We start from the raw sequence: 26,038 nt of genomic DNA, 5'->3' as shown, positions 1-26,038 counted from the left end.
GACATACTATATTTTGTCCCATTCCTTAGTCTCCACATTGTCGTAATGGATCTAGCCGTGGAGTGTAATGGATCTAGCCGTGGAGTGTAATGGATCTAGCCGTGGAGTGTAATGGATCTAGCCGTGGAGCGTTCGCCAGTTGAGTAATTACCAGAACGAGCCATGTCACAGTGCTCAATTCACAATTGAGAGTTTGCAAGTTTTAATCTTGTTGAGTAGTCTGGTATTTATTTGTGTTTAAAATATATATTTAATCGAGATATAATGTGTATCTACGTACCGTTTACGGTGGTATATAACTACTATATGTTTTGTATCTGTATGGTGATATTTGTTGAATCAAATACAAACTAGAGTGCACTTTTCGACTGGAGTATTTTTTTTACGTCCTATTTAACTTTGGTTAAGAATTTAGCTCAACAAGTATGGTTGGTCACTGAAAAGAATGAAGGTACTGGAACTGCATACTTATCAGCAACGCCACTTCATGAATGAAAAATTAAAGACAAACCACAGTGCGATTGTGGTCATGCACCACAAACTATGGGCTGTATAGTACACCATTGTGGTCTGCTTTCCTTCAATGGAGGACGAGGAACAGCAAAACTACACAAACTCTGGCTCCTGAAGCCCTCTCATCATGGCTAGCAGACCTCGGCGTTGGCATTTAACTCCGGAACATATTGCCATGCATAAGAAGTCACTCACTGGAGAAAAAAAAAGTATCAATGTAAAATAAAAACATTTAGTTTGCAACATACAATTACAACAATAAACAAATCGTATTTATATGTGTAATGCTTAAATACAATTCCATCTCAAGACGCTTTGCAAAAACAATCTCATGTGCACTCAGCATGTTACTTAATCTGGGGGTTTTATGTTTTCAGTTTACAACACAGCCTTAGAGAACAGGTGATTAAGTTTAAAGTTTATTTTGTTTAACCAAGTCCGAATTCAACAGACCAGGATAGAGCCTCTTTAAACATTGGCCTGTGTTACCAAAATGACCAAAGCAAAAACATAAAACACTTTTAAGATGTTTAACACGTAGGATTGCGTGACCAATATTCATAAGAGGTTTTTTTGGGGTTAAATCGCGTAAATATATAAATATGTCATTAAACACGCAACCACCCGACACAGCCAACTAGTAAGGGTTGTCACGTAAACAGAATGTGGCCAAATTTTGATTTAAAGCTTTCGTGACTGCAGGGATTCATCTTCTTGGTTCTTTCGGTAAAGTCACGTAGAAGGGAAGTAATAAAATAATAAAATAATACAATTAAACATAATAAAATAATTCTCACGACGTTTCGGCCACAACGCAAGCAGCCGTCCTCAGGTGAAGACCAGATCCGTCGGGGAGACAGATCTACGTGACTTTACCGAAAGAACCAAGAAGAAGAATGTGGCCAATTCGTCACTAGTACAGCACACCGGTGTGTTGGAGAGCCAAGCCACAACATTTACAATCTGAGTACAACGTTTCCCCAGTAATTACAACTAGCTTCATCAGGCGTTGATGTGGTGACCACGCTTCTGCGCTCTTGTGCAAAGTGGGGGGGGGATTAATGAGTCAACGTACATTATGCATGCGCATTATGCGAGCCCTTCGATCTTGTCCTTCCTGTCCATTGTGTTTAATAAAATAGCCATACAAACGGCTTATTGAAGCCTGTATAGGCATGCATTTAAATAATGTATTATTTGTCTTCTTGGTTCTTTCGGTAAAGTCACGTAGAAGGGAAATAATAAAATAAAAAAAATAAAGCATAATAAAATAAATTATTTTTATTATTTCCCTTTTACGTCACTTTACCGAAAGAACCAAAAAGATGAATCCCTGCAGTCACGAAAGCTTTAAATCGAAATGTATTATTTGATTATTCGCTTCCACATAGCATTAAGTCGGTAGCTATCCAAACGGTTACATTTTCTTTTTCAATATCGATAGATTCTCTAATTAGTCTTGGACAGTAGTAGATATTTTTGCACAGAACTTCAACATGATTAAAATTAATTGAGTGTCCTTGTTGGCACGCGTGTTCTGCTACTGCTGACAGTTGTATTTGGGAGTATTTAATATGTATTTGATGTTATTTTAGTCTCGTGCTGATCATTCGTCCTGTTTTCTTAATATAGCATTTGCCACACATGCAATTAATGTACACACCTTCTGTTGATAGCTTTGGTAATACATATTTTGTACCAGATATTAATTTCTGTATTTTATGTACCGTGCCAAATCTGACTCGGATGTTTTGTTTTTCCAAACATCTGGCTAGTTTATCAGTTACTCCCACAATGTACTGTATTTTGATCGTTTTAATTAGTTGGGCAGTTTCAATGCTCGTGTTATTTGATTTGGGTTTGGCATTCAATGACCTGTTGATTTGTGCACCATTGTAACCGTTCATTTGCAGCGCTTCTTTAACATGTTTAATTTCACTTCTCAGACTATCACCATCTGACACTTTTTTAGCTCGATGAATGAGTGTCTTGATAAGAGCAAATTTCTGTGCAGGGTGATGTATCACCCACAGTTTAAAAAGACAAGTAAAGTACAGTCAGTTCTCCTATAACGCAGTAGCTACGTTTCTGAAGAAGACCGCAATCTGGAAAAACTGCGTTATAATAACAACCATTGATTGAATATGAATTAAGGGGTAGTAGGTTTCAAAAACACCAACATAACTGACATTTTTCATGATAATTTATTGTACAGTATCATTGATTATTACGCGTTATATTATAATTACTGTGTTTTAGTTTGATAATATAATTCATTACTTTAATAAAAACATGAAAATTGGTGAAACAATGCATATTACAGTGTTAGTCATTAAGCGATATAAAACGTAGCCATGGAGGACGGTGAAGAGATAAGACAATGAAGGGTGTGAAGTGACTCGCTTCACAGCTTTTAATGATAAAATCTTTTTAAGTTAAAACATTTTTAACCGTAAGAAATATTTATGAAATGTGAATAAACGTATTCACATGTTGCAACACCACAAGATGAGATGGCTGCTTGAGACGAGTAGGGTAAAGCACAGTCCGTGATAACAGGTGAGGTGCGTATGCAGGCTGAACAAAGACTGAGGCGCATGGGTAGCATCTAGAACAGTGGTTCTTAACCTTGTTGGAGGTACTGAACCCCACCAGTTTCATATGCGTATTCATCGAACCCTTCTTAATTGGAAAAATAAAATATGATTTTTTCAAATTCAAAACATAGGTATATGTTTTACTGGTGCACAAAATGAACCGTGCATCAACATCACTGTGTTCAAAGAACAAAACCAGCAAAACATGATTTTCACACAAAAACAAAAACATAATAATGAATACTTACTGCAAATCAGTGTGACTTCTGCTGTTGCCTTTCAAAGACCAGTTCAGAAATGCGCGGCTTCACCTTGGCAAGTGCCACTCTCATGTCATTTTCGCAACAAAGTCTGTTCCTTTTCTTCGTTTTTACGTCCAGCATCCTCGAAAAGGATTGCTCGCAAAGATATGTTGTAATAAACGGTATGAAAATCTCCAGGGCTTTCTTAGCAATAACAGGGTACGTTACCATTTGTTGACACCAAAACGTTGAGAGCGTTGTTGTTCTGAATAGTTGCTGTTGAACCTGGCTCTGCTGAATTTCAATGATTTCGTCGAGGTATTCATCATTGACATCTGCTGTCTCAACACTAAACGTGAACGGCTGTCTCACCCATGCTGGATATGACTCTCTTGTAGGGAAGTATCCGTCGAGAGACTTTGCAAGCTCATCTAAGTGCGTGGCAATTGCTTGCTTCAGTTCCGCGGGTACAGAAATGTCTCCGATTCCAGACACATCTTCGATCTTACTTACATAGTCGTCCAGCAGGGGAAAGTTTGCGAAGTTATCGTTCTCTGTTCGTCGTTTCCATAACGGTAGCTTTTTTTTAAAAGCCTTCAGGTTTCCTTCCGCTTCAATGATGTTGACTCCACCGCCCTGCATCTGCTGACTGAGATGATTGAGAGCTGCGAAGATATCAGCCATGTACGCTAAAATGAGAATGAACTCAGAATTTTTGAAGCAATCTGCATGACAATGTTGGTGCTCTTGCAAAAACAGGGCTAATTCCACACGCATGGCAAAAACACGATTCAGCACCTGTCCCCGGGATAACCACCGAACGTTAGAATGGTACAGAAGTACCTCGAATTCAGAGCCCATTTCTTTACACAGCTCACTGAAGATGCGGTGCCTCAGAGCACTATTTCGCACATAGTTCACGCATTTCACTACAATTTTTAATACATCTGTCAGTTTTGGAGGCAAGGTTTTTGTTGTCAACGCATGCCTGTGCAGAATACAATGCGTAACAATGATGTGTGGTGCATCGGCATTCACTAGCGCACCAAAACCAGACTTTCTTCCCAGCATGACTGGAGCTCCGTCCGAACAAACTGCAGAAACCATATCCCACGAAAGATTGTTGTCTTTGAAGAAGTCATCCACAAGTTTCTTCACATCGGCTGCCTTAGTTGTTGTTGTAAGAGGCTTACAAAATAAAAAAAAATCTTCCTTTATCACGTCGTCTTTCACATAGCGCACTAATACAGCAAGCTGGCTTAGATTGGAAACGTCTGTGGTCTCGTCGAGTTGCAGGCTGAATTTTGCCGGGCTTGAAATCAGATCTGCAAACTACTTGAGCCAAGATGTATTTGCTCATGTCCTCTATTCTGTCACTGATGGTGTAATATGAAAGAGGAATTTGGGATAACTTAACTTCAGCCGCTTTTCCCAGCATGATATTCGCCATCTTCAACACAGCTGGTTTAATGAGTGTTTCACCAATGGTGTGTGGTTTGCCCTGCTTTGCGATCAGGTAAGCAACTTCGTACGATGCTGTGAGGATCGGTTTGTTGATGGGTACAAAGCCGAGAACAGGCAGAGTAGCCTTTTCATCGAATCTGGCTCTCTTCACCTTGAATTCAGCGAGTGTTGTGTTCTTGTATTCCCCATCTCCATGCAGCTTAAGGAAGTGCTCCCTTAGTTTTGCCTGGTGCTAGACTAGAATTGCTCAACTTGGCATTGCAAATCATGCAGTTAGGACGCTGACTCCCATCACGTTCCGTTATACATGTGAATCCATATTGTACATATTCGTCCGACCACTTTCTTTTTTTGCTCGACATAGTTAGTATGAAGGGATTAAAATATTAAGAAAGAAATCACACGACGTACCATCACGACAGTCACAAGTCGACTACCGAGCGCACCAAATTCCCTGCAGCACAGATAGGCCAAGCGATGTTGCGTGATCACTTGCAGCCAATGATGGCCAAGCCGTACGTGTCATCACGAATCATTATGAGTCGGGTGTGTGTCTTAACCTCCGCCGAACCCCTGAGAATGACTCACCGAACCCCTGGGGTTCGATCGAACCCAGGTTAAGAACCACTGATCTAGAAGCATCCAGCAGCATCTCGCCTTGTGCGATGCTACGCCGAGGCAGCCGCACAAGCGCTTATTCCTGCTCGCGCGACGTAGTTCTGTTCACTCAATCGCGTTATATCTAATCCACTTCCGCGTTATGAAAATGCTTTCTCTAATACATTCATTGCGTTATATCCAATTCGCGTTATGAAAACATCACGCGTAATAACAGAACTGAGTGTCCATCTTGGAGGCTGTATTATGCACTTATTCAAAAGTGTCTTTTTCACTAAACTGGAAAGGCAGGGCTTGTTTTTAGGCTTAATGTGCATTGCTATATCCAGCCTGAATGCAAGTGCTGGATGTGAAATTCAATTCCCTAGTCAGGGTTTATTTATATTTGCATACGTGATTACTGTTCAAGTAATAAGAGCTTGTTTTCATATCGACCTGTGAATAGCACATGCTCTGTGCACATAACACGATGTTTAAACAGCCTCCGAAATTTGATATGCAGCATGAATCATACGTAGTCATAATTCCAGTGTTAAATTCTCATGTTCTACATTAAATAATAAACCATTGTTTGTTAAGAACGAGCGCTTAACGTTTTGAATAATTGTTTGCGAACATTTATACCGCTCTTATTGATGCGTGATAACTCATTGTATTATCTGTTGTTTGCTTTTCCCCCCCGTGTGTTTGTGTTGGATTATTACCAAGCAACCACCGTGGATGGACTCGTAAAGGAAACTAATGCTCGAGTTGCAAGTTATACAGCAAAGATCATGCTAAGCACAATGATGTTAACGGCTTCGGTGTCAAATAAAAGCATTTGTACCTAACCTGCTTAATCTATTCCTACTCATATATATATGAGATAGATATGAGAAGTGAACACAGAATATGAGACAGCCAATGGTTCACACTCGAGTCAATTAAGATTGTGTAAAACTATTACCAAAATGGTGAATGTTTCATCTCTCATATCTGTGCATACAGTGCTGTGCATTCGTATTACCTGAAATATCACTTTGTAGCATGAACTGTTGTAAAACACGTGCTGAGTTTTATATTTTAATTTGCAGGCACCGAAGGCTGTTAATACATGCGTGTTTGCGACGCTACTGATACTCCTCAATTCCTCTCAACTGTCTGGTAAGTTATTAAACACCTTCAGCATTACTATGACAGTTATTGTTAAGTACACGATATGTACAGAATATGAACACATTGTAGCAGCTTCCAGTGAGCATGAGGCTTTGCTTTATTCTATTAGAGGCATTTTAAGCATCATGTACATGTATAGGGACAAAATACTGGCATCTGAAATGTACTGCTATATGGTAGGATATTACATCTTAGCTGGACACAAAGAGTGACAAATGTATAAGTAATACAAAGTCTGAATATAACATAAGACTTGATGCAAGTGGTAGTGAGAAGGAAACTATGCTTGTTTGGGCACATATGCAGGATGCAGAACAACAGGAAAAGAAAAACTGTAATGATGGGAATAATGGAGGGAACTGTAAGATGAGAAATACTCCGTAGAGAATGGCTCAATGACATAAGAAATTGGTGCCAGAGAGATTTGCATAGCCTCAGCATGTTGGCACAGGATAGAGGGAAGTGGAAACAAGTGACACCTACAGGCTCTCTGCCCATGGAGTTTGATAGATTGATTGTCATGTACTGCTCTTTTGTCAATCCACAACTGGATAAGGGCCTTACCACTCAATGCAAGTCGTGGGGGTTATTTTACCGAAGTTCACCACGGCTTGAACGAGTTGGTGAAATTTGAGATATTTCGTTTAGTCAGTACCACATGAGGTGACATAACTTTTGTGGTTTCAATTTCGTTCAATGACCAATAACAGTGGATTATGTGATAACCATTCGAAAGGAGTGAGGATATAACATAATTCACTTGTATTTGCCATGTAAATACATTGGAATCAATAAAGTGTTGCTACCTTATGACGAAGCATTTACTGCGCTGGCATAGTTCTACAAAATCCACATTGCTCTGCAAAATCCATAGCAGAACTATCGAAATTGCTCTCCACACCACCAATTGCACCTGTGTTTTGAGCATGGTGGTGGTCACCCATCCAAGCTCTATCCAGGCTCTATCCAGGCTCATTTCTGCTTAGCTTGTGTAATCTGATAAGATCAGGCACGTTAAGAGTGATTTGGTCATAGGCAGGACTTAAGTAAGTGGTGGAAGTTATACAATCCAATGGTAGAGACAGTATTTAAATGATGAGTGCTAAAACAATCACGCTAAATACAGTCAAACCCCTTTTTACCTTGAGATTTTTTGTCCATTCTAATGCCATAGAGGAACTTGTCATCATGCTCCAGCAAGCACAAGGTGGTGCTCATTTACACATTCCCATGGCTAAGGGCAGTATCTCTATAGAGAAACCACTGCTAGCTCCCTTCAACCAGGCCTAGGATCACACCCTGTGATTCAGAGTTAAATGCCCAACCAGGCCTAGGATCACACCTTGTGATTACCAGGACTAGGATCACACTCTGTGATTCGCAGTTACATGTCCAGCCAGGACTAGGATCACACTCTGTGATTCGCAGTTACATGTCCAGCCAGGCCTAGGATCACACCCTGTGTTTCAGAGTTGAATGCCCAACCAGGCCTAGGATCACACCTTGTGATTACCAGGACTAGGATCACACCCTGTGATTCGCAGTTACATGTCCAGCCAGGACTAGGATCACACTCTGTGATTCGCAGTTACATGTCCAGCCAGGCCTAGGATCACACCGTGATTCACAGTTATATGTCCAACCAGGGCTAGGATCACACCCTGTGATTCACAGTTAAATGCCCAACTAGGCCCTGATGCTTAGGTTTCCACAGTTGTCTTGCACAGCTCTTCGGCGTGTTTTTAGTTGTTTCTCATGATGTCTGACATTTTTGCTTTCTGTACTGGGAGCTTTGTGTTCTCGGAGCTTCTTCAGGAACCAAATACAGTTTCTGAAGAAGCAGAAGTCACATGGAGCAAAACGTTGGACATCATACCTAGAACCTAAAAACACAAATTGGAGAGTCAATTGCTTTGCTGGAGTGCCACCCACATAAGAAACTACAGTGCATGTCTAACTGGTTTGTTTGTAAATATTACGTGGTGTTATGCAGTAAGTTTGCGTTTGTCATTTTGCATTGCAGAGAGCATCGTCTTTGCTGTGTTCAACCTGACAAGTCCATATGGGAATTTCACCAGCCCAAACTACCCACGTACATACCCGCTCTATTATGATGGCACTTGGATTATTAAAGGGCCACCCAATTCCATAATCACCTTGACTATAACCGATATACAGTAAGTGACAAGCACACTTTAGAGAGCCATTTCCTTTCATGAAAACATGTACAACCAACATGACAACCCACTTTTTAACTTTTTATGTAATTTACCTATGTCTGAAACTCTCAGAAATTATATTTTGTTACAATGGTATAACCGTAAAACATGTACGTGGCTTAAAGTTATCAGCTGATAAACGTTGCTTTTTATAAGCCTTCTCACATTTGTAAATAGTGAGTTGCTGTTGAACTAAGTGCTCCCAAATTGGCAATGGCACAACTCTAATCTTGGAAAAGGTCATGTGACTTTTTAAACCGAGGGACTTATTATTCTCAGATGTTTGCAATACCAAACCAGGCAGAACATGTATGCATTTAGAACGTTTTGCTCTTTGCTAATCATAAGTAGTATAAATTAAATGCAAACAGTTTTTTAGACAGATTTGTATCCCCTTACCAATTTGTGTTAATTACACTCCTTGCTTATGATTTGAGTCAATTAAGGTCTGAGTCAACCCCCAACCCAGATTTCAAATCACAACCTTCCAATAATAGTCATGTGATCTGCCATGGTAACATAACATCCCTTAGAAATAAATCGAAGAGGTTGACAGTGGTGACATGCAAGACGTTTGTGAGAACATGATTATGGTGAATAGCCAAATGTAAATGCAGAAAAATTCCTACTTGACTGGAGACAATGGGCCAACAAGTAGCGATATGTGATGAATTACCCCTGCGAGGCATGTTTAATGTGAGGCAGGGACTGGTGGCGAATGCACTGCGCTATTAATCTGGTTGCCATAACATCAGTGGTCAGTGATATCTTACACGATCCTGAACTGCCCATCCCTCCCTCCCTCTTGACCAACCCACACTGACCAGTGTGGTGAAGTATGGTCAAACTCCCATGACCGACGTGGCATGACATGGCCTTCATCCAGCAGTGGATTTACACAGGGGCGCTACAGTGGGGTTTTAATGCAGATTTTTTTTATTTACATTTGTTTCACAGATTGGAAGTGGATTTTGATTTTGTGTATGTTTATGAGACCCAGACGACGCCCAACATCAGCGTGACATCTGCTTATTCATTCAAGTCTTACAGTGGCACCCTGACCGTGAAATTGACGAGTGATCAAAGCAGGGTTTATAGAGGCTTCAGTGCTGTCTACTGCATTACCAACAACACATCAACTCACGGTGAGTAGGCCTTTGAACGTTCAACGAAAATATACATGAAGGAAACATAGAGTGATTATCGCTTTTGTTTGTAATGTAAATTAAGTGCTGTAGTGAAACTTCTCTTATCCGATTTGTTGTCAAAGCTAGAGGAAGATTATTTTATTTGTTTCTCCACGCAAAGTACTATTCTTATCTGCGCAGCAACTATTTCATGATTGACCAAGTGTGCGAACTGTGCCTTTCAGAGAATACTAGTCCAATTGGACTGCAATCAGGCACCATACCAGACAAGCTCATCACCGCCTCATCCACATTCAACGTTAGCTTCGATGCTAACCAGGCCCGTCTGAACAACACCTTGGGCTACTGGAAACCAGCAACGCTAAACAACAAGCAATACCTACTGGTAGTGTTCCAGGCTAGGGTAATCGTGACTGGGCTAGTTTTGCAAGGATCAGCGCCAGAGATCGACACCCTCTACGGGCTAAACACAAGCTGGGTGAAAGCCTTCAACATGGACACCATGAGCCCGGAAACCTTCTCATGGACTAGCACAAACACCACGGTAAGTTCATTTACACGTATATACTCTGTACATTTTAATTAGACTAACACACACTGCAAACGACTGCATCGTTCCACCCTACTTATTACATTTACTTAATGTAAAATGATAAAGCTCTTAAATACTGGTCTTGCAAGATGTCTATATATATTAGCAATAATTTTCTTTCGGATTCTTAAAATAGCATGTCATTGTATTGACATTTGTGTTTTGTGCCTTTGTAGTTTTTCACTGGCCTCTCTAGTTCTGATGAACTGAAGGTTGCAACAATTGGACTGCCCTTGATCAGCAGTGGCATTCGGATTAGGCCTGTGAATTGGCAAAATGATATAGCCATTCGCATGGAGATTCTGACATTCTGCACCAAGGCTGGTCCCACTGAATTTACATATAGCCCCAACAACACTAAAGGAGACATTACTTTTAAAGCAGCAAATGTCTCCATTGGCTTTGCCTGCTACATCTGGGATGTTGGGGATGGACAAACATTCATTTTTGGTCCTGACTTTTGTTACAATTGGGGGTCACATTTTTCAATAATAACATCAGCTTTTTCAGACCCGATATCATTTTTGTATAGCTATGCAGAATTTGGCATATACACATATAAGGTGAAAGAAATTACTGGCAATGGCAATAACACATATGAACAGGTTGTTTATGTCAATGGCTACGGTTGTATTCCATATACAATGAAACTCGTAGATGACATGCAAAGCAACAATAAAACTCGTGTACTCCAAGTTTCTGAGGCAATGCACCTGATGGCTCATGTGAACATGACATGCTTGGCCCAATTTGAAGACACAAACTACATCTGGTCCATCACGACCCTGCAAACTGGCAACATTAAAACCATCCCATGGTATGATGCCAACTACCAACAATTTGAGCCATTTTATTTCACAGAAGGTACCTTTTTAATACGCGTCACAGTCGACATCCAGCCAATAAGTTTACAAAGCTTTACTGACAATATAACCATCACTGTTCATGCGACTCCATTAGAAGTACATATCACTGGTGGAGACACATCAGCTGTTGGCAACGGAGCCGACGTGCAGATCGATGCATCTGAACTGTCTTACGATCCAGATAATCGAGACTGTAGTGCTCATGGAATTAATTTTCAGTGGAAATGTAGCAAAGTGCTTCCCGGAGAAGTATTGCAAGATTGCAGATATGTCAATGTGGACATTGGCTCCATATACATACCGAAGTCCGAGCTGACAATAAATTCCACTGTCTGGGTACAAGTAACAGCGACTAAAGGGACTCGTGAAGCCAACAGAACTAAAGTGATTTCCGTGATGGACGGGAATCCCCTGGATGTTTACATTAGGTATGTAAGCCGCTATTTCTATCGTCAGTCTACACATGTAGTCTGCATGCTGCATTATTGGATTTTCTTATAAGAACAATTTCACGTTATAATATGCAACAGAAAACATGTTTGCCACTTTATTGTTCACGATGGTGGTGGTGGTGATTAACACACAGGCTAAAGACCATATACAGCATATTATCTGATGGTGTTAAAGATGATAGTAATAGATTGTGGTTCACCCTCTGCTTCTAACGCCACTGCAGAATAATGCAGTCATGTTTTAACATCTATGTAGTAACTGCTATCATCACTGATGCAGTAATTATTTGGCAAGCATCTTGGGTGTTGATACAATGTGTACCACTCTCTGTGAAATCACTGCGGTGGCGCTATGGAGAGACTGGCTCCTGCCATAGAAATGTTAAATTTCCACCAGTGCTTGAGGTCCACAATTGAGATGAATACTGTACCACCAAATTCTCATTTGGTCATTGGAGAAAAACGTTGACGTTGGCTATATTTAATGCTAACGGTATCGGGCATATCGCCATGTGAAGGCAGCATGTTAGTCATATTGTAAATGTTTCTGTATGACTTATGCCTTTGCCAAACGCTGATAATTCTTGTCATACGTTATTGTCATTCAAAGGCGCCACGGTGGTGAGACTTTAACTACCTCACCTAGCATACAGGAGGGCGTGGGTTTGATCCTGACTCTGACACCTGTATATTTGGAGTTTGGATGTTCCCCACGTGGTTGCATGGATTTTTCTACAAGTCGCTCCGCTTTTTCCCTCCACATTATAGAATCAACATGTGTTTAGAGTATTTGGCTGCTATACATTTCCAAATGATAAGACATTTCGTTGAGCTATCATTTGTGGACAGATCGCTTCTGAAAAAGAGCTACATAGCTCATATATGTTTTTAACCTAGTGATTATGTAGCTTAACATATTATTTACTACTCTTTGGTTCTTTCGGTAAAGTCACATAGAAAGAGAAAATAATAAATTAAATAGTTTTATCTTTTACGAGACTTTACCGAAAGAACCAAAGAGTAATTCCTGCAGTCACGAAAGAGTCAAATCTAATATTATTGACTAATTTGTTTTGATATATCCTTAACAATTTTCTGACAGCTGTGGAGATACCTGCGCTGACAAGGTTACCACTTTGGATCCACTTGTGCTCTCAGGCGAGTGTGGTAACTGCGACGATGAGAACTTACTATATCAATGGAAGCTGCTGTCCAATACCGAAACTGTCACAGATTTTGAGCACATGACTTCCACAGGTATAAGTATTTACGAGATGAGTTTTGGAGATGTATTTTTCTTTTTCAAATAATCCACAATATGGCTATAATGTACATCCTTAAAAAATGGTATTTTAAGTAAAAACATCCTTATAATCTCATATTTAATTGCTTAAAAACTGGTTATAATATCTAATCTCTAATACCTGACACAAACCATTTGAACTTACAAGAAACACGCAACTATATTTTAATGCAACGAACACAGTATTTCAATTTACGTTTCTTATTGGAGCACTTCAAATCAGTTGTTCGCTGGAACCTCCAAAAGGCGAACTGGTTGCAGCAGCAACATAGGCTGTCTCAGCCCCTGCTGCTGATAAGAAGAACTCTTGTTGCCTGCAGACCGCCAGTCAATCATACTCGTCAGACTACAGAGGTTACTTATGCCGACACGGGGCCTATAGCGCAATGTAGTTTTCTCGGACTAACTCGCAATGCCTGTTAGCATGCAGTGATATTCTGATTAGTGGTCAGATATCCACCTCAATATATATTACACTGCTTATCCACTGCATATACATTTTGTATCTGTTTATGATACACTTGATTTGTAGCAGTGCATTATGTTAATTCATATATGTACCATATGTTGAACTTCTTTCACACCGTACATAGCCAACCATGCTAATCGGAGGTATGATTCATACTCAAAAGGTTGCATGCATTTGTTCCTGCTTGAATAATATTTTAATTGATTTTGTCGCTTTCTGTTGCTGGTGGCGATGTTCAGGAGTTCATAACAAAGGCTTAGTGATCACTGAGAATTCCTTGAAGGAAGGGGCTCTATTTGACATCCAAGTCAGTGTTACTGCCCATGGTAGAGGTACCGTGGAGGCCAGCTACAGCTTTGTCACTAGTCTTGGCCCTCTCAGCGGCATCACATGCGTGAGCAATCCTCTGTCTGGTTAGTACTGAAGTTTGTGTTCTTCGTTCTTTAAAACAATCACTCTTATAGGGGCTCCACAATTCACTTTTTACACGCAGATATGATTCAATTATTGAATCAAACTCGTCGCGGAATTTTGCACAGAAATTCTAACACGTGTGATGTGAAAAAGGTAAGCACAGGTAGATAGTTGTACAGTGAGGGACACAGAATATATCTGTGAATTTAAGTTTATTTTTTAAATAATCTTTAAACCTGGACTCACATTTGTCCCACCTTGACAAGCGAGTGCCGATGCAATGCTATATCCAGAGTATTGTATTCAACAATAATTGCTTCGATGCTTTGTTTGAATTGGCTAGAAGTCATACACATAATTCTGATTGCATGTGATGCAACATTTTAGCATAATACTATCAAACAATACAACTGCACACTCACTGTCTATGATAACGGATGCTCTATCATATTATGAATTTGATTATTTTACTGCGCATGTGTTTGCTGTTTTGCTTTACATCCCTCCCATGTTTTTCGGGTGGCACTGCGTGTTGTCAGGCACGATATCTAACGTTTCACCGCACATGCTTGGGACTTCCTCATTCCTAAAATAGCTCCCAGCACGTGGAGTAAAGATTTGACATCGAAGATCAACACATCGTTATTATGTTATGTTCAAGGTTTTGCAGCAGTGACGCTCTTCCAGCTCTCATGCAGTGGCTGGAAGAGTGAGTCCCGACAGCAGCTCACCTACTCGTTTAAGGCCGTGTCGAACCACACCGAGTTTCTGATCTACAACTCTCAGCTGAGCCAGACTCCCTCTCTGCTGCTGCCCGTGGGAGACCTAGACACCCAAGGGACGCTGGACCTCAGGGCGAGCGTGTGCAACTCCGTTAGAGCTTGCACGTCGGCCCGCATACAAGTCAAAGTAAGTCTCTTTTAGTAAGTTATTATATATATGTAGGGTGGGAGATGGTAGCCTTCTCGTGGCCCACCCATAAAGTGCCTCATTACACGACTAATACCATTACTTTGGCCTTTTTGGAAATTATGGAAAGCTTCGAGTTCAGGGATGTGTAAATCCTGTCCAAAAAACAGTAATTTTAAGGGGCCAAAAGATCAGCCTAAGACTGCAGTCTTTTGTTATGCAGTCTATTCTTAGTCTTAAGCCTCGCCTTACCATATTAATAAAAAGTGTGCCGTACTTGGCCCTTCCCCTCTTCAACCATTATATATACGGAGTGGTAGCTCTTGTAATCTCTTATTTACTTGATACAGCTGTCGTGGCTGTGACGGTTCCACCTGAAGACGGAAGCTTGTGTTGCCTCCGAAACGTCGTGATTTTTATTTTATTTTACTTTTATTAATTTTTATTTTTTACTTACGTGACTTTACCGAAAATACCTAAGAATATGCATTACGAGTGTATTAATTAAACGTGGAAGGCTTCTCACGTGCAAAGTATGAGGTGCTCGCCAAGTGTTTACATCAAGGACACATCGACGTTGTTGCCTTCCGGGAAACCCATGCCGAAGATAACTGACTCCACCATCAACCATGCGAAATACGACCTTGCCACTTACATCAAGCAAGGCATTACAGACTATGGGGTGACAGAATAAGTCATCACCAATGAAACATCAGCCATTACCATCAGAATAGACCAGGTGTAAGTGATCAACATCTACAAATCACGAAGAGTCCCTGGCCAACTCCAATGATCCCTATAGCAGCTCATCCATTGGTATACGTGGGGTGACTTTAACAGCCACCACACACAATGAGGTTACTCCACAAATGACGAAGCAGGAGATCAACTCACTGACTGGTCATCCATAAATTATCTGATTTTCGACCCTAAACAGGGAGGCAGTTTCTACTCTGCTCGATGTAAATGGGGATACAATCCAGACCTCTGCTATGTGTCCAAAGATCACCATGGCCTCCCGCTTTCCACATCAAGGAAAATCCTAGGATCTTTCCCCAGAAGCCAACACCGACCAGCAGTCATCCACATCGGTCTTCAAATTCCGTTGATCACATCCAAACCAGTTGATTGCTGGAATCTCCAGAAGGCGAACTGATTGGCCTTCCAGGGCAAAACAGAAATCGCGCTGCAAACCATTGATCTGGTGCCACATAACTACAAAATGTTTGTCACCGCAATGATCAATGTGGCTGAAATCTGGAGATCGATGAATTACTAAAAGCATTCAAAAGAACCAGCAATGAGACAAATGCTTCAACACTCTCAGAGGCTCTAAATTCGGCCAGACAACAGCACACTCCAGCCACAATGCATGGAATCTCCTTCACCATCTTGGCACCAGCATACCACCTATAAAAAGGCAAATCGCTTCTCACCTCTTTGCCAAAACAAAAGCCACAAAAAATAAGCAGCACAAACAAGACGTGCGCAAAGTTCTCACTGCAACTGAAAGGAGCCTGCCAACAAGCTCCGTATTCTCCCATCTGTACTCAATGGAATAGATCTTTGACACACTATGGGCCACTAAGGCCCAAAAAACCGCAGGCAACGACAACATATATCCCGAATTCCTCACGAAATTGGGACCTGTCGGCCAAGACTGGCTCGCGGCCTTGTTTACCACTGTCCATTTAAGTGGCACAATCCCCAGAGCCTAGAAGGCAGCAAAAGTTGGAGAAGTTCAGGCCTTAAGTTACCAGCCCACCACACTGCTATCGAAGGTATACAAATTGATGGAGAACACGCTGCTCACACGCAATCGCGCCCATAGTTGAGCAATACCTGCCCATCGGGCAAGCCGGCTTTCGGCCTGCCAGAAGCTGCTGTGAGCAGGTACTTTCTCTGACCAGCTACATCGAATCTGGATTCCAGTGAAAGCAAAAACCCACTACAGCCATGACACCATCTGGAGACATGTGCTCCTACTCAAGGCAGCGTGCATCATTAAGTGCTGTTCAACCCTGAATCTGCTGAACTCGTTGCTCAGCAATCGAAACTTCCAGGTACACCTTTCCGGTAACACAAGCCGTACAAGAAATGTCAGCGACGGCTTAATTCAGGGATCAGTACTGGCTCGGATCCTGTTTAATATCTTCATCAGCGACCTGCCAAATACATCATCCCGCAAATTTGACTATGCGGACGACATAACAATGGATACTCAGGGAACAAACATTAAGTCCATTAGTCACACCCTAACAGAAGACTTGTCCAAAGGTGGAAACTACGGCCATATTCATCCAAAATGACTGTCTAAATCCACCATCTCAATAACCATGACATCAACGCACAGTTGTAAGTGACTTTCTTTGGTAATCCTGTCAAAAACGAGCCATATCCCAAGTACTTTGGCAGAACATTAGACAGAAGCCTCACATTCAAAAAGCATATCGAATATTTGTGCAAAAAAAAGCAGAGGCGCCTCAGCCTCTTCCCAAACTCTTCCACCATCACTCTCAATTTTACCTCCCTTTCCACTCCTTCTACACTTCCTTGTCTTCACTCGTCTCGATGACTGCAACTCACGCCTGGTCTCCCTGCTTATGCCTTTATCCTTCTCCAACGCATCCAAAACGCAGCTGCATGCCCTGTACTCAACTTTCCATACATATCTCACTGCTCTCCTCTCATCAACTTCACTGGCTTCCTGTTAATCACTGCTGTCTTTTTAAATTCCTCATCCTAGTATTCAAAGCTTTGCACGGTATTGCCCCCCCCCTACCTCTCTTCTTTAATTTATGTATACGTCCGTTCACGCCCCCTCTGATATCAATCTTCCCTTCTTCTCTCTGTCCCTCCACCCGTTTTGTGCCCAGACACGCTTTAGTTCTTTCTCTCATCTTGCCCCGTTACATTGGAACAACTCCCTCTCCATATTAGACTCTCCACCTCGCTTTCCTCCTTTTGCTCTGCCCTCAGGTCCTTTCTCTTTTATATTGCTTTTTCTCTTACACTGCCTCCACCCCGACCGGTTCCTTCCCCCACCCATAACCTACTCCCAGTCCCCCCATCCTCTTCCTCCAATGATCTCTAATTTCTCAGCCGGCTCCCACGTCTCGCTTTCTCTATGTGCACCTTACCACATTTCTCCCTTAGCCCTCCACCGTGCTCCTCAATCAGCCCAACTATTCGTCCACCAGACATCTGCCCCTATCACTCTTCACCTACCCTCATCCATGCCCAGTAACAGCACCTTACCACTTCATACCCCACTGCCTCTCATCCACGTTGCACCCATCTGTCATCCTCATTCACCATCATACTCCACTGTATTTCTCCTTCCCTACCCCTGCAACATCAGCTTCTTTCCCAGCCCCTGTCCCTCCATCCCTTCCATCACCTCCCTCACGAATAGCCATTCCGCCCCACCAATTGCTCCCCCTTTGCCCCTTGTGTACCGCCATTGATTTGCGCTGTAGAGCGCCCTTTCCAGGGGGCTTTCCAGATAAATCCTAAATAGAATAGAAGACCGTTGGCTAACACAGTGGAGTTCTACGGAGGTTCCATATAAAAGCCTCATCGACGACCTCACCATTGCTCCACACCGCTTTGATCTGCCAAGAAAACTATGGTGCTCCATCAACTGCTTCAGAACATCAACTGGCCACTGCGCACACCTCCCCCACAAGTGGAGAATTAAAGACAACCCACAGTGATTTTGGCCACCCGAACCAGATAATGGACCATATCGTGAACAACTGCATCCTACGCCGGCTCTCCGGCGGACTGAGCAGTATTAGTCATGCTACTCCCGTCGCTATCGCATGGCTCAGACTTAAACTTGGATGTGTGATTTGCACATACTTGCCATACGCTGGAAGAAGATTATATATATAAATAATTTTGCTTGGAAATGAACTGTCTTGACAATACTATCAGCCCAGCTTTGCCCCAAGTCTTGATCAAGGAAAAACTAAAACCGTGGAAAACTATCCGTACCATGAGAATCCCATGCTGGCTCGGCTGAGAAGTGCCAGTGGATAATGAGTATAAGTAAGCTCGGGAAGCAGTCCCCAGAAGCAAGAGACATACACTGAGCATAAATACTGTTTTCATCACCAGTGGCACTCGAAATTCCATTTCAACTCACTGTTCATGTGTGTTTGTCCAGTCAAAGAAAGTGCCTGTTTGGTGGGGTCTAACATGATTTACTTTTCAGGTAACGCATCTATCTGCGGAGCAGCTGTTTGACAATACCCGTGCAATGCTGGCAGCCAATGGGACAATCCAGGCGATGGCACGCACGGGAAATGTCATGGTCGTCGGGTTGATAAAGATTTTGACAGCATCCCTTCAAAACTTAGCCCCAGACCACTATGTGAAAGAGGTATTCGTTTGAAAACATGCACATCAACACTGCAGAATCATTTTTAAACAGCAGCCCATTCCCGGTCAGAAAAAAGTCATTTAAAATTAAATGTGTAATGAAGAGGATATATAAATACAAAAACGTAATTGTTGATTCAACTCAACCAAAATATGAACATTTTGCTAGAGGATATGAGAATGTAATTCTGCCACATCCATAATTCTGTATGATCATTGTGGGGCACCATGGGGGTGAGATGTTAACTACCTCGCCTGGTATACAGGAGTCCGTGGGTTCTATTCCAACCCTGACGCCGGTATATTTGGAGTTTGCATGTTCTCCCCATGGTCGGATGGATTTTTTATCCGGGTCCTCCGGTTTTTCCCTCCACATTTTAGAAAGATGCATTTAAAGTAATTGGCTGCTATAAATTTCCACACGATAAGCTACTTCGTTGAGCTATCATTTGTAACCAGGTCGTTTCTGAAAAAGTGATAAAAAGCTCGGTGGACTTTACCTGGTAAAATAAAAAAATATAGTAATATATAGAGTGCATGGGTGGTCAGCAGAGGGCACTGTAGCATAATCCATTGATGTACGTTTGTACTCTGCTCCAATGTAAATCCAGCCAACCTTCAGACCAGCGTGGTAAAGTACGGTGAAATATCTCCCATGACTCAGACGGGATGGCGAAACCCGCATTCAGCAGTTGATTGGCAAAACGATTCACTGCATGTACTGATTCTGACCTTGTAATGTCAGTAATTGTACCGTAAAAAGGTATAGAATGTAGTATATGTACTATGAGATCTCTTTTACCAGTGGCAAAATATAATGGTAGGTTTTTACCCTTTTAACTTGTACAAAACTGACACCTTTATTCAAGGCATCATGTTTGCAATGACCACAACACAAGTAGTCAATAAAGCAAACAAAAAGAAGCAACTCTGATAAGGATAATAATATGCACTGTCCTTGAAGTTGATTGGCCCACACCCGAGACGGCTTTCTTTAGAGCCTAGTCCCCATTGGTGTAGGGCCAGATGACACCAGAAGGCGTACAACTCAAAAACAGTGCAATATCAGAGTATTGAGAGTTCGGGGTAAACATTTACACTATGAGATCTCTTTTACCAGTGGCAAAATATAATGGTAGGTTTTTACCCTTTTAACTGGTACAAAACTGACACCTTTATTCAAGGCATCATGTTTGCAATGACCACAACACAAGTAGTCAATAAAGCAAACAAAAAGAAGCAACTCTGATAAGGATAATAATATGCACTGTCCTTGAAGTTGATTGGCCCACACCCGAGACGGCTTTCTTTAGAGCCTAGTCCCCATTGGTGTAGGGCCAGATGACACCAGAAGGCGTACAACTGAAAAACAGTGCAATATCAGAGTATTGAGAGTTCGGGGTAAACATTTACACTATGAGATCTCTTTTACCAGTGGCAAAATATAATGGTAGGTTTTTACCCTTTTAACTGGTACAAAACTGACACCTTTATTCAAGGCATCATGTTTGCAATGACCACAACACAAGTAGTCAATAAAGCAAACAAAAAGAAGCAACTCTGATAAGGATAATAATATGCACTGTCCTTGAAGTTGATTGGCCCACACCCGAGACGGCTTTCTTTAGAGCCTAGTCCCCATTGGTGTAGGGCCAGATGACACCAGAAGGCGTACAACTCAAAAACAGTGCAATATCAGAGTATTGAGAGTTCGGGGTAAACATTTACACTATGAGATCTCTTTTACCATTGGCAAAATATAATGGTAGGTTTTTACCCTTTTAACTGGTACAAAACTGACACCTTTATTCAAGGCATCATGTTTGCAATGACCACAACACAAGTAGTCAATAAAGCAAACAAAAAGAAGCAACTCTGATAAGGATAATAATATGCACTGTCCTTGAAGTTGATTGGCCCACACCCGAGACGGCTTTCTTTAGAGCCTAGTCCCCATTGGTGTAGGGCCAGATGACACCAGAAGGCGTACAACTCAAAAACAGTGCAATATCAGAGTATTGAGAGTTCGGGGTAAACATTTACACTATGAGATCTCTTTTACCAGTGGCAAAATGTAATGGAAGGTTTTTACCCTTTTAACTGGTACAAAACTGACACCTTTATTCAAGGCATCATGTTTGCAATGACCACAACACAAGTAGTCAATAAAGCAAACAAAAAGAAGCAACTCTGATAAGGATAATAATATGCACTGTCCTTGAAGTTGATTGGCCCACACCCGAGACGGCTTTCTTTAGAGCCTAGTCCCCATTGGTGTAGGGCCAGATGACACCAGAAGGCGTACAACTCAAAAACAGTGCAATATCAGAGTATTGAGAGTTCGGGGTAAACATTTACACTATGAGATCTCTTTTACCAGTGGCAAAATATAATGGAAGGTTTTTACCCTTTTAACTGGTACAAAACTGACACCTTTATTCAAGGCATCATGTTTGCAATGACCACAACACAAGTAGTCAATAAAGCAAAGAAAAAGAAGCAACTCTGATAAGGATAATAATATGCACTGTCCTTGAAGTTGATTGGCCCACACCCGAGACGGCTTTCTTTAGAGCCTAGTCCCCATTGGTGTAGGGCCAGATGACACCAGAAGGCGTACAACTCAAAAAACAGTGCAATATCAGAGTATTGAGAGTTCGGGGTAAACATTTACACTATGAGATCTCTTTTACCAGTAGCAAAATATAATGGTAGGTTTTTACCCTTTTAACTGGTACAAAACTGACACATTTATTCAAGGCATCATGTTTGCAATGACCACAACACAAGTAGTCAATAAAGCAAACAAAAAGAAGCAACTCTGATAAGGATAATAATATGCACTGTCCTTGAAGTTGATTGGCCCACACCCGAGACGGCTTTCTTTAGAGCCTAGTCCCCATTGGTGTAGGGCCAGATGACACCAGAAGGCGTACAACTCAAAAACAGTGCAATATCAGAGTGTTGAGAGTTCGGGGTAAACATTTACACTATGAGATCTCTTTTACCAGTGGCAAAATATAATGGTATGTTTTTACCCTTTTAACTGGTACAAAACTGACACCTTTATTCAAGGCATCATGTTTGCAATGACCACAACACAAGTAGTCAATAAAGTAAACAAAAAGAAGCAACTCTGATAAGGATAATAATATGCACTGTCCTTGAAGTTGATTGGCCCACACCCGAGACGGCTTTCTTTAGAGTCTAGTCCCCATTGGTGTAGGGCCAGATGACACCAGAAGGCGTACAACTCAAAAACAGTAGTATATGTATTTTTTAGAATATTTCACATGGGAAATACATTTGGATGGAATATCTCCTTTGTAAAGTTGTCCAAGGCTGCAGTGTAAACGTGTGTCCGGCTGTAGTGTAGTTCATTTCCAGAGCTTTCCCACTGATCTGCACACTGACCTCATCACCTGTGGCACTCGAAATTCCATTTGAACTCACCGCGTGCAGTATAATAATTCCACATTTACCCTTGAGGGTAAGAGTGTACACGTTTGTTTTTTTCAGACTTAACGTTCTTAAATTAATAAGTAGTCGAACGTAGGCATGATCGTGGTTAACCTTGGTAATTAATTAATTATTCATGAATGCACGCATATACAGGTGTCCCTCGATTTACGAAAGGGATGCTTCTTTAAAAAACACACGCGTAAAATGAAATTTCGTAAATAGGAATGGCTTTTTCCATACATTTTATGAAAAAAAATTAGGGATGCGTTTCGGACAGTCATTCGAACTCTGCTCCTAACCTAAAAATATACACCTATATAACTTTTCACAATACAAAAATAAGAATAGAGAAGCCGTCCTCAGGTGAAGAATGAGACAATCCAAGCTAGGAGCTTACATATAAGCTGGGTTGGGGGTGGGAGAAGAGCGCCTTAACAAAACGAATGTGCATATCAAGAGGAATTTAGCATATACATGGGAAATGCGCAGGGGGCGGGGGGGCTTCAAAGTCATACCATGCCCACGCACTATGCAGGATCAAGAGCACCAAGGGGGGGTGCAGGGATTAGCATTAACAAAGGAAAGGAATGCCAATGATATGTAGCTGCAGTTACTAAACAACACCGTAGAAAACTAAAGTATAAACTACATACAAAAATCTAAAATATAAACTGCATAGCACCATCAGTATACTTACTATACTCTACAATAAGCTGAGTTACTAACAGCAAGTAATACATTACAATTCTACGTCGTAAAAGTTATATAATATGCTTCCATCTAAACTTTATTCTCTTAAATCAACCGAGCATATACCGTACTATATACTGCCATAGATAAACCCAACATTAAATTATATACTGTATTGCAATAAACCACATTTCAACATAACACTAAGTATTATTCTACCTACCCTAATGTGTATCAAAATGGTTTATTACGTCCTTCCAATGATTGCTAAGCCAGAATCCATCTTCTCGATTAAAATTGTCTCTGTGTTTGTATATGTGGATCGCCTCATGAACGAATCTCTCATGATAGCCAGGTGGCTTGCAGAGAACCTCTGTCTTGGAGAAGTCAATGTCATGTGAGCCCACTGAGTTGTAACAGTAATCTGCCACGGCTGAGGTGTTTGTCCTACCGTGTTTCAGGTCAGCTTTATGTTCACGGATGCGGTCCGAGACATGTCGTTTGGTTTGTCCAATGTAACTGCTACCACAGAGGCAACTTAGTTTGTAGACACCAGGGTGCTGTATGTCTGGAACCACATCTTTTACAGACGGTACCAGATCACGGATTTTATGTACTGTGTTGAATCGGACCTGGATCTTGTGTTTAATCAGGATTTTGGAGATCTTTTTTTTTTGTGACCCCAGCAATGTAAGGTAAGGTGATGGTCTTGAAAGGCTCCTCAACAGGATCCTTCTTGATGGTTGGAGAGATGGCTTTGCGGATTGTGTAGTCGGAGTAACCATTAGCCTTAAGAGCTTGGCGTACGTGTTTGAGTTCACTGGAAATGTGTTCATGGTCGGATATGCATTGGGCTCTATGATCTTGACCACATCAATTCCATACACCCAGCCATCAGATTCACCATGGAAGTCGAAAAAGATGGCAAGCTACCCTTTTTGGATGTCCTAATCAAAAGGAGACCTGATGGTTCAATGAGCCACTCTGTCTACAGGAAATCCACCCATACGGACGCTTATCTAAAACCGGATTCCCACCACCTTCCATCCCAGAAGAATTCCCTCATCAAGACTCTATATCATAGAGCCCAATGCATATCCGACCATGAACACATTTCCAGTGAACTCAAACACGTACGCCAAGCTCTTAAGGCTAATGGTTACTCCGACTACACAATCCGCAAAGCCATCTCTCCAACCATCAAGAAGGATCCTGTTGAGGAGCCTTTCAAGACCATCACCTTACCTTACATTGCTGGGGTCACAAAAAAGATCTCCAAAATCCTGATTAAACACAAGATCCAGGTCCGATTCAACACAGTACATAAAATCCGTGATCTGGTACCGTCTGTAAAAGATGTGGTTCCAGACATACAGCACCCTGGTGTCTACGAACTAAGTTGCCTCTGTGGTAGCAGTTACATTGGACAAACCAAACGACATGTCTCGGACCGCATCCGTGAACATAAAGCTGACCTGAAACACGGTAGGACAAACACCTCAGCCGTGGTAGATCACTGTTACAACTCAGTGGGCTCCCATGACATTGACTTCTCCAAGACAGAGGTTCTCTGCAAGCCACCTGGCTATCATGAGAGATTCGTTCATGAGGCGATCCACATATACAAACACAGAGACAATTTTAATCGAGAAGATGGATTCTGGCTTAGCTATCATTGGAAGGACGTAAAAAACCATTTTGATACACATTAGGGTAGGTAGAATAATACATAGTGTTATGTTGAAATGTGGTTTATTGCAATACAGTATATAATTTAATGTTGGGTTTATCTATGGCAGTATATAGTACGGTATATGCTCGGTTGATGTAAGAGAATAAAGTTTAGATGGAAGCATATTATATAACTTTTACGACGTAGAATTGTAATGTATTACTTGCTGTTAGTAACTCAGCTTATTGTAGAGTATAGTAAGTATACTGATGGTGCTATGCAGTTTATATTTTAGTTTTTTGTATGTAGTTTATACTTTAGTTTTCTACGGTGTTGTTTAGTAACTGCAGCTACATATCATTGGCATTCTTTTCCTTTGTTAATGCTAATCCCTGCACCCCCCCTTGGTGCTCTTGATCCTGTATAGTGCGTGGGCATGGTATGACTTTGAAGCCCCCCCGCCCCCTGCGCATTTCCCATGTATATGCTAAATTCCTCTTGATATGCACATTCTTTTTGTTAAGGCGCTCTTCTCCCACCCCCAACCCAGCTTATATGTAAGCTCCTAGCTTGGATTGTCTCATTCTTCACCTGAGGACGGCTGCTTGCGTTGTGGCCGAAACGTCGTGAGAATTGTTTCATTTTATTATGTTTTATTTTTATTATTTTATTACTTCCCTTTTACGTGAATTTACCGAAAAAACCAAGAAGATGAATCCCTGCAGTCACGAAAGCTTTAAATCGAAAAGAATAAAGAACATGCATTTTAAAAGATTTTATAATAACACAACAAAAATAATTAACCTTCTCAGGGAACTCACCAAAAAATCTGTATGTTGGAATGAGTAGCGAAGTCATGTAGAGGTG

The 26,038-nt window shown here is 41.4% G+C and overlaps 1 protein-coding gene across 1 annotated transcript; it reads left to right on the top strand.

Annotated features, from left to right (window-relative positions):
• Positions 1-10,449: 10,449 nt before the first annotated feature.
• Positions 10,450-15,655, top strand: LOC144937492 (uncharacterized). The gene is made up of 5 exons (XM_078864739.1): positions 10,450-10,500; positions 10,725-11,842; positions 12,969-13,123; positions 14,714-14,961; positions 15,569-15,655. The coding sequence occupies exons 1-5, from the start codon at positions 10,450-10,452 to the stop codon at positions 15,653-15,655; spliced, it is 1,659 nt and encodes a 552-aa protein (XP_078720865.1).
• Positions 15,656-26,038: the final 10,383 nt, after the last annotated feature.

The sequence above is a fragment of the Lampetra fluviatilis genome, chromosome 19 (genome assembly GCF_964198595.1).
Source record: "Lampetra fluviatilis chromosome 19, kcLamFluv1.1, whole genome shotgun sequence".
NCBI classification, from domain to species: Eukaryota; Metazoa; Chordata; class Hyperoartia; order Petromyzontiformes; family Petromyzontidae; genus Lampetra; species Lampetra fluviatilis.
The sequence above is the reverse complement of the archived record's forward strand: the minus strand, read 5'-3'. Positions and strand labels throughout refer to the sequence as shown.